The sequence below is a fragment of the Colias eurytheme genome, chromosome 5 (genome assembly GCF_061535395.1).
Source record: "Colias eurytheme isolate Ceu_HAF_F1 chromosome 5, ilColEury1 Martin Lab GWU primary, whole genome shotgun sequence".
Classification (NCBI taxonomy): Eukaryota; Metazoa; Arthropoda; class Insecta; order Lepidoptera; family Pieridae; genus Colias; species Colias eurytheme.
Window position 1 is genome coordinate 9,874,645 of NC_142984.1, and position 13,926 is coordinate 9,888,570.

Sequence of the window (13,926 nt, forward strand, 5' to 3'; positions counted from 1 at the left end):
CGTTAACGTGTATTGTCGTAGCGCCGTAGCCTCGTAGCAAGAGCTACGTAATATTTACAAATCAATGAACTGATAAATTCTCTCAGATATTTGTCGAATCACTGTGTATTTTCTTAGCATTTCGTGCTACGGTTTCCTTGTTTTTATGTTGTCGGAATTTTGTGAGTTTCGTAGACTATTTGGAGAAAAGTTCTTTTTTCTTGAATGATTTTTTGCGAATGTAAGAAACTTGCTAGATCATTTTGATTAGCCTGGTACATAATTATGTATATAGTAAATATAATAATAGAAAATGTAAAGCCATTTATCTTTTACCGTAGTATCGAAAGTTACTCGCAAGGCAATATTTATCACAATAATTAAGTAATTACTAATAAAAAAAAAACAAAGAATAGAAAATAAAAATATTCAGTTGATTTCTAATGAAGAATGATTTCTTTAATTCAGTATACGAGAATTATTTGAAATATCTTTTCATAAAAACTTGTCGTCGTCCAAAATTGTCAAGGATGGAGTAACAAAGGCAATCAGCTCTTACTTCATCCGGCTTTTGAAATTTTTAAACACAAAAAAATACTAACTATACCTAATACTTGTATACGTAGTATATTATTATTAGTCTGTGCTAATACCATGCTATAAATAATGTACTGTGATAGAGAAAATGTTGTCCAATTAAAAAAATACATTTCGAAATTCATATTAATTTTAATACCAGCCACTTTATCAGCTTTGCCCCCGATAAACTGGGATAGAAAATAGCCTATGTAAATTGCTACCTATGTGCTTTCGACCTACCTGCCTGGTACCAGCAAATATAAAATTTTAACCACTTTACGTTCCCTAATTGTATAGAAGTATAGATAAACTAATTGTAGCTCCCCCTCGCTTAAGAGTATACGAAACCAACTGTATGTTTAATGGTTATAGATTATTGTATTTTCTATTTCATCTTGTTTTTATTATTTTAAAGACTAACACTGAAATATATTTCCAGGTGATCTGTAACAGTACAAGGCCGCGCCACGACTACACATGCTGACGATATGGTTCGTATTACCAATATTATTAATAATTATATATGTATTATGTCTTTTAACAAAGAAATCTAACGGACAATACTAGAGTCCAGACCTATGGTCTAGACAATCAATAGTTCGTAGCATCCTCTAATATTCGCCTTCCCTAACCTTCCCTAATATTCGCTCCGTTTGACTTTTCAGTCGGAAATTGTTTTACTGTTACAAAGCGAGATAATGCATCATGAATTCATTCCACAACCAAATGGTGCAAGGGAGCGTTCTCATATTATATTTCATGTAATCAATACTTCGTGTAGAATTTCAATATAGAAAGAGCTGATAAAAAAATAAGAACGTTAATTTTATCGAAATTTGCTATTAAATGAATGCTATTATATTTAAGCATACAAAGTAATTAATGAATGAAAGCTTTCAACAATATCCTTATTTCACATTAACCGTTAAATTGTATTTAATTAATGCTCACTACCCGGGCACTTTTTATCATTATTAGAACAGCGCCATCTAGTTACAGCATTTGGTACTTATAAACGAATCACAGATGGCGCTGATTCTAAAATAGAGGTGCAATTAGTTCTCTTATTTACCGCTAGATGTCTTTTAAAAAATTTAGCGCTGTGTGGAACATGAACCTGCAACGGTGTGCTTTTGCGAAAGTTTTTATTTAGGAAGATTTAGGAAATAGGAGGAACAAATAAATGATGTTTTGTTCTTAGGATACAGTATGGCCGCGGCACATTGGCTCAACTCGCTCGGATGCCTCTCGCTGTCGCTGCTATGTCTTCTCGCTACTACCCTTCAAGTCACAAGCGGTAAGTGATTAATTTATTAGTCGGAAGCAGTATCGGAAAAAGCCTCAATTATTTATTATAGGTCAATATTTTAGGTAAGACAAAGTTCTTTAAATTAACTAAATTTGCAAAATAATGAAGCCAATGAAGATTGAAGAGAGATGTTGACTAAGTGTTGACTATTGATGTTCAATAGAAAATAGAAACGCTACCTTAAAATATATTTTTTACGTTAAAAGATTCTACGCAGTCTTATAAATGGCTGCTATCATTATATAAAATGCTCTTGGAAATAGGCTATAGAAAATAACGACGTGTTAAGGAGGCCTTATGCGTGTAAAATATTTGGGAATTTCTCTAGAATAACTAATAATATCTATGCATCAATAACTAGTATAGCGCTAAAAAGATATTCCATATTTTGCCAGTCCTTTATTATTTGAGATCTCTAACATCGGCAAGATGATTGAAAATATGATTAAATATTTTTAGTGTACAACACAGAAATCAATCATTTTAAATTTACCTAATTCTTGCTATTTACCTAAACAATCAAATCTTTATAAACAAAAAATCACACAAAATATATGTACGCGCATAACTTCCAAATGACTGCACCAAATTGATAAAATATTTATTTTATGTGTTTGTTATTGTCAGGACTCCTGCTGAAATTTTGTTTCCTCCTGAATGTTTGTATAAAAAAAGGTTTTCAACAAATTTGAAAGTAAAATACAATCGCTATTGTTTTCTCTACATTTGTCAAAATTAATTTTTCAATCTTTTATAAAACCATTGGTCCATGATAAAACTAACGAGCTTTCCGCCCGCGGCTTCGCCCGCGTTTTCGAAGAAAAACCCGCATAGTTCCCGTTCCCGTGGGATTTCCGAGATAAAACCTATCCTATGTGTTCATCCAAGTTACCCTCTATATGTGTGCTAAATTTCATTGTAATCGGTTCAGTAGTATTTGCGTGAAAGAGTAACAAACATACCTACACACACATCCATCCTCACAAACTTTCACATTTATAATATTAAGATTTTATAACAAATAAACGATAAATTGATTTTGAAACACATAAATAACAATAATACTTCACGCATTTCTTTTAAAATTAACCTCAAAGTTTACCAGAAGCGATTCATAAAGCCATAATTATTATGTGAGTATCCTAGCTACATCGATTAGGCTACCAGCATATATTATATAGATATACCGAACCTTCAAATTAGCTATAGAAACCTTCCTTGGGACCTTATATCCTTTGGGACGAGCAACTATCCTTTTCTTTCACGTTACAAGGATACTTACCCATCTTTTTCCACCACAGGCTCGATCGATAGGGCTTCAGATTATAAATTCGAAGACGTCGTGATGATTTTACGTGATGTTTTACGATTCTGTGTAGCTTATGTTATTCAGGTTTGATATAAACAAAATTGAATGCGATAAAAGTATGTTTTATGCGTTATTAGTTATTATATGGCGGTATTTTTATGTTTTTACATGGTAGACCAGGTTATACATGGTTATATGTATAACCATTTATAGGTTCTTAATAGCTTATGTTTTAATTGGTAGTACCTAACGATGATATATTATTATCTATTTTTGCACGCCTCATAAGCGAAGCGTTGAGGTGGGTACTACTGTCACTTCGCGCAAAACATCTGATTTTTCAAACTTAAAATGTCTTTATGTATCATACATTGCACTTGTAAGATAATACATACACACACATTTTAAGAAAAAACACTATTTTTAACATTCATGATATTTTTGATGTCATTTTTGTTATTTAAACTAGTTAAAAAACAGTTTAAAAAAGTTCTGTCTTGGACGTCCGTGTGTCTGTATGTGCGGAGGATTTTCTTGTTAACGATAGCGACCGAAATACTTTACTAATCGAGTCTGTTTTTTTCTCTTACGCTTGAGTATGCTCAGGAATAGAACCCTTTCATTTTTCAGGGTCTGATTCGATGTGGTTTAATTGTTATAAATAAACAAAAATAATAATTAATAAATAATTATTAAAAAAAAAATTATGAGGCGTGCATTTTTGGATTTTCCAAACTATTTTAATATTTTATTTGATATCTATCGAATTGAATAGGTAGATAGGTATAGATTCTCATACCTTGCTAAATTATCATTTAATAATGATCTATTTAAAATTGCATTTAATTTTCTCGTCACATCGACGAAACTACTGCATCTAGGAAAATTTAATTTTTTAGAAAGACTTCTTAAATAGTTAAAGTGAACCACTTTGCAGATTATGTATTTTAAAATTCATACGCTAAGTATGTAAAATGGAGATGAAAGTATGTTAAACTTTAAGCCTGGAAGAAACTAGCCTGTATTATATAGCAAGATATGTTATACGATAATTATTATTTAGCTGTGTTAGTAAAGTATTTCATTTAAAAGAACTGCACTTATTACCTACATGTCTAAGTATTGTATAATAGAGACAAAGAGACAATAAAAATCTTTTTATTAACACGATTTTATTAACTTCACCAATCAACTGTAGGTATGTTGTCACTTTTAGACTCGATTTTGATCCATTTTAAACGGACAGATTTAATTCAAACTTTGTACAATTATCAAGGACTAGCTTCGCCCCGCCGCGGCGCACTATGGGACAGAACGACAGAACGAAAAAATTCCCATACAAATTATTTAACCTATATGCAGATTACAATTATTAACGCAATGGATTCTACAACAATATAATTATTAATTATAATTATGTCAATATTGTTATCATAGGTGTGAAGGTTCGGTCAACCGCAAAAAAAACTATTTTAAGTTATAGGTATATATCATTTAGAATTTTAATAACAAGTAGAAACGTGAAATTCGTTTACATAATTTTTTTCTCCCTCTCTTCACATTTCAGCATCTAGCTCGAAAAGGCGCAGTAATGACGCAGGTTTTTTTTACCTTTTTGGAATCTTGAATAACTAAAGAATCTAAAAATCATAATAACTCAACTTCGGCAGCTTTCGGCAAAGACGAAAACTCAATTTGAAAATGAAAAAGACGATAAAATTCAATGATTCACAAAAAAAATTAAAATTAAAATGTGGCAAAATATTTCGCATAAAATATTTACTAATTGATAAACTTCAGATCCTAGTCAATACAAAAATGTATGATACATATTAATTTTAATGGGAAACTTAGAAATTATCATGTGAAATTTAATGAGATAAAACTGATTTAAATTTAATTTCATCTATTTTATCAGATAGTTCGTTTATTCAGGAATGTAATGCCACCAAAAAATCATCTGTACGACAATTTTGACCCAAACCATTTTAGAGATGGTTTATACCGTTCGGTTCTGTCCCATAGTGCGCCGTTTCACCCGCTCCGCTCCTGTTAATCTTAGCGTGATGATATAGCCTATAGCCTGCCTCGATAAATAACACCGAAAAAATTTTTCAAATCGGACCTGTAGTAACTGAGATTAGCGTGTTCAAAGAAACAAACAAACGCTTCAGCTTTATAATATTAGTAAGTATTGATTGGTGACTAAGTAGGTACCCATATTATATTATTTTTTTTAACGAATTATACCTATATTTATTATTTATCTAGAAAATGACAGTGAAGCGAATCAAAAGCGAGTCATATTCACACTCCGCGAATCATGAATTTAGTATAAAAATGTAATTTCAATGCACTTTGAATTTAATAATAGTCGTTATGTACCTATTGCGCGAGTGTGCCCTGAATTCTTGAAAATTTTGCGTCGGCTGAGAATTTCTTGTTACATTTAATATTTAATATGCATAAGTGTGAATAGTGGAGAGGAAAATGCATATTCAAATTTATAACGAACGCTATTGTTAAACGCGGTTTTGCTTTTTTTAACGTCATTTCCCGCTAAATAATAGGTCCAATAAGCGACAATGAAAATCTCCTGAAACCTAAATAAAAAAGAAACAGACGCATATACAGACGCATATAGACGCATTCATATTATTATATAGTACGTTATTCATCGATGCTTCAAAAATAATGGCGTTTCTTTCGTAAAGTTTTTTTTTATCCCGGGACAATCCAAGTGAAGTCGTGGTAAGCGGCTAGTAAACTAAAGGCTTAGTCATAAAATACTGTTATGTTCTTGTACGACAAACTCTCTGAGGGATTAATATTGATGGCTTTAGTTCCTATGGATTAAACAACGGCCATTATACTGTAATCCATCAGAGACAATGTTTTCCTTTTAATTTTAATGCATATTTACTTTTGAATAGTGACGTATTATTATCGAATTGAGAGGAAAATAACTTTGTATAGACAAAATATTGCGATTTAGCATATATCTACATAGATTACCTATAAAAAAATATGCATGACCAGTAAATCACTTGTACAAATTTAGACAAATTTATACATAAAAAGGAGTTTTTGTTGAAGTCATACAAGTTTATCTTTTTATTAGGTAAGTGATGGTAATAATAGGATCAACATTTATTTACAGTGCCACAAACTTAACTGACCCCGTGACGGTGTCACTGATGTCGATTTTAGTGCCGCTAAATAGTATTTCCCCGGATGCAAGGGTAAAAATTATGTCATTGCCAATGGTGTAAATTAACAGTAATAAGTAACTTTTTATTTATACAAAATATTCCGTATGAAAAGTCTGTGAAAATGTGACATTTCAAAAAGGCGGCACATAGTTCCAGTTTGTGCCACCAGTCAGTTGAGTTAGTTAGTCCAGTTTGTGTCAGTTAAGTTTGTGGCACTGTATATTGTCCAAATGTCACGACATAGAGAAAGATTGCGCTCATCTTAAATCCGCCTTGCACTATACATTTGTGTCCCTTCGTCCAGCATACTCACCATGGAATCCTGATATTTCATGAATGTCAAAAAACTGTTCTGAAATAGTGAAATAGTGCCCAAAGGAAAAAAATAGTGCTCTTGTACTTGCGAAGTTATAGCCATAGTTCGATGAGTATGCTGGACGAAGGTTTCGCCCAGCATACTCACCTCCGTCCGGAGAATCTGTATACGCTTCAAACATAATTCATACTTCAAAAAATAGTTCCCAAATAGTGCCAAACGGTGCCCAAAAAGAAAAAACAGTGCTCGAATAACTTCGGAGTTATAGGCTTCGTTCAGTGAGTATGCTGGGCGTAGGTTCTACGCCCAGCATACTCACCTCAGTGCGCGAATATCGAACGAGCTATAGGTATAATTTACGTCTCAAAAAATTGTGCTTGAAATAGTGCCCAATATCAGTCCAATTTTTGCTTGACTTTTGACTTAGAAAACCATTAAATTTTAATGTAAACTTCTACATACTAACGTAAAATGGGGTACAGTCGTCGACACATGTTTTTGGACAAAAATATTAAACTTTCTAATTGTAGACTTCATGTTATTGGAAATAATTATGGTATTTTCTCACATGTCAAAAACTTTCGATTAAATGCATTATTATATATTTTATAAATATATAATAAATGAATAATAATAAATGAATGAAACTTTAAGCGTAAATGAAGTCTATTACTTCATTGCATTGTGTGTTTGTCTGAATAAAAACAGTCATTTGCAGCCAATAAAATTAATATCTTGAAAAATTGTAAAAAGGAAATTATACAGTTTCTTTTTGTATATATGTTGCAGGCAAAACTTATAACCAGTCAAAACTAGTACTGTGACATAGTTATACAAATTTTTAAAACTCTTTCCAATAGTTTCGGAGTTGATCCGGAAAATGATTATTTTGAATAATTTTGTCAGTTGTAATGTAAGCATTAATAACAGCAACTTTATTTTTCATGCATGATTTACTTCATTTGATATCTTAATCCTTCAAGCGCCGTGATCTAGACAAAATATATAAAATCATTGTTCCTAGCTACCGGGGTCCCATGCGACGCGCGAAGGCTTAATCATTATTATTATAAAGTATTATTAAAATAATGTGTAATTAATAATATTGCGATTCTAAAGTAAATACTCCCTTACATAGACAATTAATAATTTACACAAGACAAAAATTGTTAGAAAGAAAGTTAATAATATTGTATTCGACTGTACTCAATGTAATGTATGTAGAAGTTTACAATCAAATTTAATGGTTTTCTAGGTCAAAAGTCAAGCAAAAATTGGACTGATATTGGGCACTATTTCAAGCACAATTTTTTGAGACGTAAATTGTACCTATAGCTCGTTCGATATTCGCGCACTGAGGTGAGTATGCTGGGCGTAGAACCTACGCCCAGCATACTCACTGAACGAAGCCTGTAACTCCGAAGTTATTCGAGCACTGTTTTTTCTTTTTGGGCACCGTTTGGCACTATTTGGGAACTATTTTTTGAAGTATGAATTATGTTTGAAGCGTATACAGATTCCCCGGACGGAGGTGAGTATGCTGGGCGAAACCTTCGTCCAGCATACTCATCGAACTATGGCTATAACTTCGCAAGTACAAGAGCACTATTTTTTTCCTTTGGGCACTATTTAGCACTATTTCAGAACAGTTTTTTGACATTCATGAAATATCAGGATTCCATGGTGAGTATGCTGGACGAAGGGACACATACATTTAAACAATGCGTATTGCATGACAATCACTATTTATAATCACTTACCAATAAAAATAAGAGAATTGACATCGAATATTTCTAAAAATAAACTATATATAAACTACTAGCTTTCCGCCCGCGGCTTCGCCCGCGTTTTCAAAGAAAAACCCGTAGGATGTCCGGGATAAAACCTATCCTATGTCCTTTCTCGGGTATCAAAATATCTCTATACCAAATTTCATGCAAATTGGTTCAGTAGTTAAGGCGTGATTGAGTAACAGACAGACAGACAGAGTTACTTTCGCATTTATAATATTAGTATGGAAGTATGGATTACAAGCTAAAAATTATTCTAGTGTTAAGGAATACTTGAATGATAATGACACTAATGTATGAGTTTTAATATAATTTAATTGTAATTTTGTAATTTATTATCTTTTTTTGTTGATTGAATGTATTAATTAATACCTTTATTATTAATTTGTAATTTCAAAAAATTTTTGCACGCCATTTACAGTGGCAGTATATGTGATATAAATATTGTATATTAACACATTCATATGACCATATACGAGCAAATAAACAGATTTGATTTGATTTATATTGAATGCATATTGCATATCTAGAGCCATCGCTAGAAGGCATAAAGTAAAGAAAAAGCTTTTAGTGCAGTTCAAGGATTTTTGTAATATTACAATACCTACGTATTATATAATATGCATTCGTTCTATATTGTTCGTACAAAAGACTGTATTCACTCAAGAAATTTAGCGTACCTAGAAAATTTCTCCTAGCATTTTATACAAAGGAACAAATATTTGAGCGTCCTTAGCTATTATTAAATCCTCGACGCTGGGTTTTTCCCTTTTTACGTTGCTTAATAATGATTATAATCTTAATAAGTATTGCATCATTTTGTACGTATAATATAGAAGTTGAATTATTTTTCTTTAGGTATTGTTAGGAGGAACTTTACGGCACTGAACAATTATTGACCTACTTTTAAAAGGATAATATAAAGATATTAGCTTTCCTAAACCTAATAAATTATACTACATATATATAACTATATATACTACAACCCTCCTCCAGAATCGCTCTATCTATTAAAAACATCAAAATCCGTTGCTTAGTTTTAAAGATTTAAGCATACATATTTACGGACGGACAGAGCGCGACAGCGCCTTTGTTTATACTATGTAGTGATTACACATCTAGAACTTTGGAAAAAGCATTAAGAAATTACAATAATTTTTCCATTTCATGAGCGACCACAATAATATAATCGCAAGGGAAATTAATCAGTCATCAATATAATTAATTATTCGCGATATTCCATTTCGTAGAATCGATTTCAGGCACGCATGTTATTAACGATATGGTAAAAAATATACTTGTTACTAGGTGCATTAAGATCAAACGAGCGAATGCTCATTCTAACCCCACTAGTGTAAACAGGCGTAGAGCATTCGATATTCTTAGTGCGTTCGAAAAGATTCTATGCAATGTTCTAATACTGAACAATAATGAATACAAGCTTTCGTTTACACTAAAAGATCACGAAAGAATGCTCTTGCTCTATCTCTAGCTCTATGTTCGTTTGATGTAAATGTCTACAAATCTTTTTTAAATTTACCAAAAATCTAAAAAATAACCTTTACTTTGTTTTGACTAAATTATTTTTAACCAATTCGTCCATAGCGTCATTATTGAAACGCGGTACTTTCTTCTTCTTTTTTAGGGTTCCGTAGCCAAAATGGCAAAAACGGAACCCTTATAGTTTCGTCATGTCCGTCTGTCCGTCTGTCCGTCTGTCCGTCTGTCACAGCCGATTTACTCGGAAACTATAAGTACTACAGTGATGAAATTTGATGGGAATATGTGTTGTATGAACCGCTACAAAAATATGACACTAAATAGTAAAAAAAAGAATTGGGGGTGGGGCCCCCCATACATGTAACTGAGGGATGAAATTTTTTTTTTCGATGTACATACCCGTGTGGGGTATCAATGGAAAGGTCTTTTAAAATGATATAAAGTTTTCTAAAAAACATTTTTCTTAAAGTGAACGGTTTTTGAGATATCAGCTCTCAAAGTCGTAAAAAGTATGTCCCCCCCCCTCTATTTTTATAACTACGGGGTATAAAATTCTAAAAAAAATAGAGGTGATGCATGCTAATTAACTCTTTCAACGATTTTTGGTTTGATCAAAGTATCTCTTATAGTTTTTGAGATAGGTTGATTTAACTGTAATTTATTATATTTGCTGCTACGGAACCCTTTGTGCGCGAGCCCGACTCGCACTTGGCCGGTTTTTATTTTTGTCTACGGACTTCCCGATCAACGTGGTACCTTACAAAGAATAACTTCTTTGCATACTGATGAATGTCTTTCTTACCACAGATAAGATAATAATGTACTGATATTTACCATGAAATTAAATGATAGGTATCAAATTTTTGAGGTTATGTAAAATAACAAAAAGGTGCTGCTGATTTCGCATGAGCTTGGGATCACGGCGATCTTGTGCCGATGCCGATACGTGCCTTAAATGCCAAGATGGAGAGATGAACCTGTTTCAAATTTTGTTATACTGTGTTTTGTCTAAAATAAAATAACCAAAGCCTTTTATCTCATAAAAAATACGAATTAGGTATATGAAACATTGATAAAAATTGTATTCATTGGATTAATTTTGTTTCTATCAGCCACACCGAAAAAACAAAGAGCAAACATATTATACGCTTCGAATTGAGAAGCTTTTGCATTTTTGGCAAAATGTCTACTAGAAATAACTATGTTAAATTACCTCAACATAGCTCTAAATACTATAAATCTATCTAAATTCCATAAGAAGTATTTCAACAAAAAACTTAGAATTTATCGAAATCTGCCACAAAGCTACGCTCCTAGGCATCGCGTTCATAATCTGTATTTTGATAGAAAATCTGAAATGAGGTTATTTGCTTACAAATTCCCTGGCACTTGTCAAAAGCGCTGATGTGCAGAAAAATTTATATTCACCTTGAGAAATTTTTCACACTTAGGCTATGAAGCGTGCGATTTGAAATTTAAATTTTCATCTTCGTACTAAAGCGCTGTGTAAATTTTATACTAACAAGTGACGAAACAAGGTGAAATATGATTTTTAAATATGTGAGAACTCGGATATGAGTCCTGCATACAAATTGAAACGGACACAAAAATACATGCTATTTTTTTTTGCATTATTTAACACTTTAATTTCATTTTGCTTTAATTGTTATAAATTCAACGATGACGGAGACACCATATAGTTGATCTCTATTAGCGGTTTAATAAAATAGCTTTTCGACGGTTGATCGATAAAATATCAAATCCATACTAATATTATAAATGCGAAAGTAACTCTGTCTGTCTGTCTGTTACTCAATCACGCCTAAACTACTGAACCAATTTTCATGAAATTTGGACATAGGCTACTTTTTATCCCGGGAAAATGACGCAATCCCGGAAATCCCACGGGAACGGGAACTATGCGGGTTTTTCTTTGACTGCGCGGGCGAAGCCACGGGCGGAAAGCTAGTATGATATATTGTAAAACAACATACGATGCCAGTCAAAATACTTAACGCCTTTGATTAAACAAATAAGAATGCTATTACTATCTGACCTGTTATTTTCAAACGATGCTCTGAAGTGGTATTCACAATTTAAATTACCCTTCATCCGAATTTCCTCCAATATACTCTATTCTATAGCTATAATTAGACTAGGTCGTGCAAGGTTTGACATAGGTGAGGCTATTAATCCCTCCCAGGGCTTTCACTCGATACTCAATATTGAATTACCATCGTGAGATGAACAATTACCAAGACCACGTGTTCAATTAAGCCTTGCACAGTTATTAGTACAATTTGCTAGTGTAATGCGTGCCATTTGGTGTAATTATGTAATTAATATTGTGGATACGAATGTTTCACACGTATGACGGTAGGTATGTGTGAAGTTTTAATTTGTGATTATGTATCCTGTTTTGAAGAGACTTTGTTTGTTGCAATGGAAGACTATTCGAGGTCGTTAAGTTGCAATGTTTGTATGGTAAAGATAAAAGGTAAATATTTTAATTGCAGAAAATGATTTTGTGTAGATAATTATATGCTTTAAATGATTTAAGAAGCTTTCATAATTTTTGTTATTTATTGGATGTGGAGTCTACGAAAAATTGAATTAGCAAATTTTTGAAAACTTCCTTAACTCATTGAAAAATAGCGACTAAATATAAATAAATTAACACAAAATTATAAACTTTAAATAGTTGCAAAATCAAATTATCGCTTATAATTCCAAGCGTAATATATTTATGAGGTACATCTACCTAAACGGTTTTAAATTAACTTATTATTTTCACTTCTTGCTTTCCCTAAAAAACCAAGGTATTTTCAGCAGTAACTCTTAAAATACAATACAAATAAGAGTCATAAACACACTATGTAAATTGTAAGTAGGTATTATATAAAGGTAATTGCAAAATGATACGAAGGAAAGTTCTCTCTCAATCACACACTGTACAAGTTACAAGTTATTAGTTGCAAGTTTGACTTTTTGTTCTATGTGACCGATACCTAATGATAGAGTTTGAACCACGATAACAGGGCAAAGTATACCTATGTATATGTTATAACAAAAATTAAGTCAGTATAAGCTGTTATATACAAGATTTTTTGTATCTAATAGCGAAAGAAAGTTGCTGGAAGTTAATTCCTTGAACTTGAAGTAGAGAAAAGAGAGGAGAGCAAAACAGTTACGGTATAATTGTGGTAAATTTTGTAGATGAAATACGCTGAAAAATCATCAATATATTGTGGCTTAATAACATTTAATTTTTTTTGGTATAATTGAGAATGCATTTAGCCATACCCAGAGAGCTCTACATCATATTAAATCAATATTAATTCTTATAGCCCTCAAGGATATGTATCTACCAATCCAACAGTGAAATAATGTTTGAAATCGGTTCAGTATAGAGCCTGAGTTTTTAGCGCGTTCAAACAAACAAACTCTTCAGCTATTAGTATAGATATATTTAAAATTGCACTAGGTTTATCTAATGGAAACTCGGATGTAACTCCGAAATCGGACTCGACCGCTTGATCCCGGATTATCCGGAATTGCCCGGGATCTGCGGAACTATTACGGATAAAATCTTCAGGTCTGTTAAATAATATTTGTTATTTGAGTGCACTAATTATTATATTTGCATTATGGAGAGAATATTCTAGAAGGAAACAAATGCGCTATAGGTACGTGGTAGTGTTATCGATTTTAAAAGCATTTTTTTTAGGTGTCATAAGAGCATTCTTAGTAGCTCTAGCACATTGTGGACGTGTAATTGGGGAATTGTTGAAAGTTTTGATTTTTTTCTTCAAGCCAGGAAGAAGGTAAATCTCTTTGCCTGTATCATTTTCCGTTGTTCTTATCCACTTTTATGATAACTGATTGGTTTAAAAATAGGATTTGGTTGCCATTAAAAAAAACCTATAATTAAT

General features: G+C 32.2%; 1 protein-coding gene across 1 annotated transcript in view; it reads left to right on the top strand.

Moving 5' to 3' along the window:
• Nucleotides 1–13,926, top strand: part of LOC149908626 (cubilin) — an 81,246-nt gene that overhangs the window by 11,598 nt on the left and 55,722 nt on the right. The window contains exons 2-3 of the mRNA XM_090102105.1: nt 998–1,049; nt 1,760–1,855. Coding sequence (XP_089958231.1) covers nt 1,768–1,855 — 88 coding nt within the window. The 5' untranslated portion in view covers nt 998–1,049; nt 1,760–1,767. The remainder of the gene's footprint in view (nt 1–997; nt 1,050–1,759; nt 1,856–13,926) is intronic.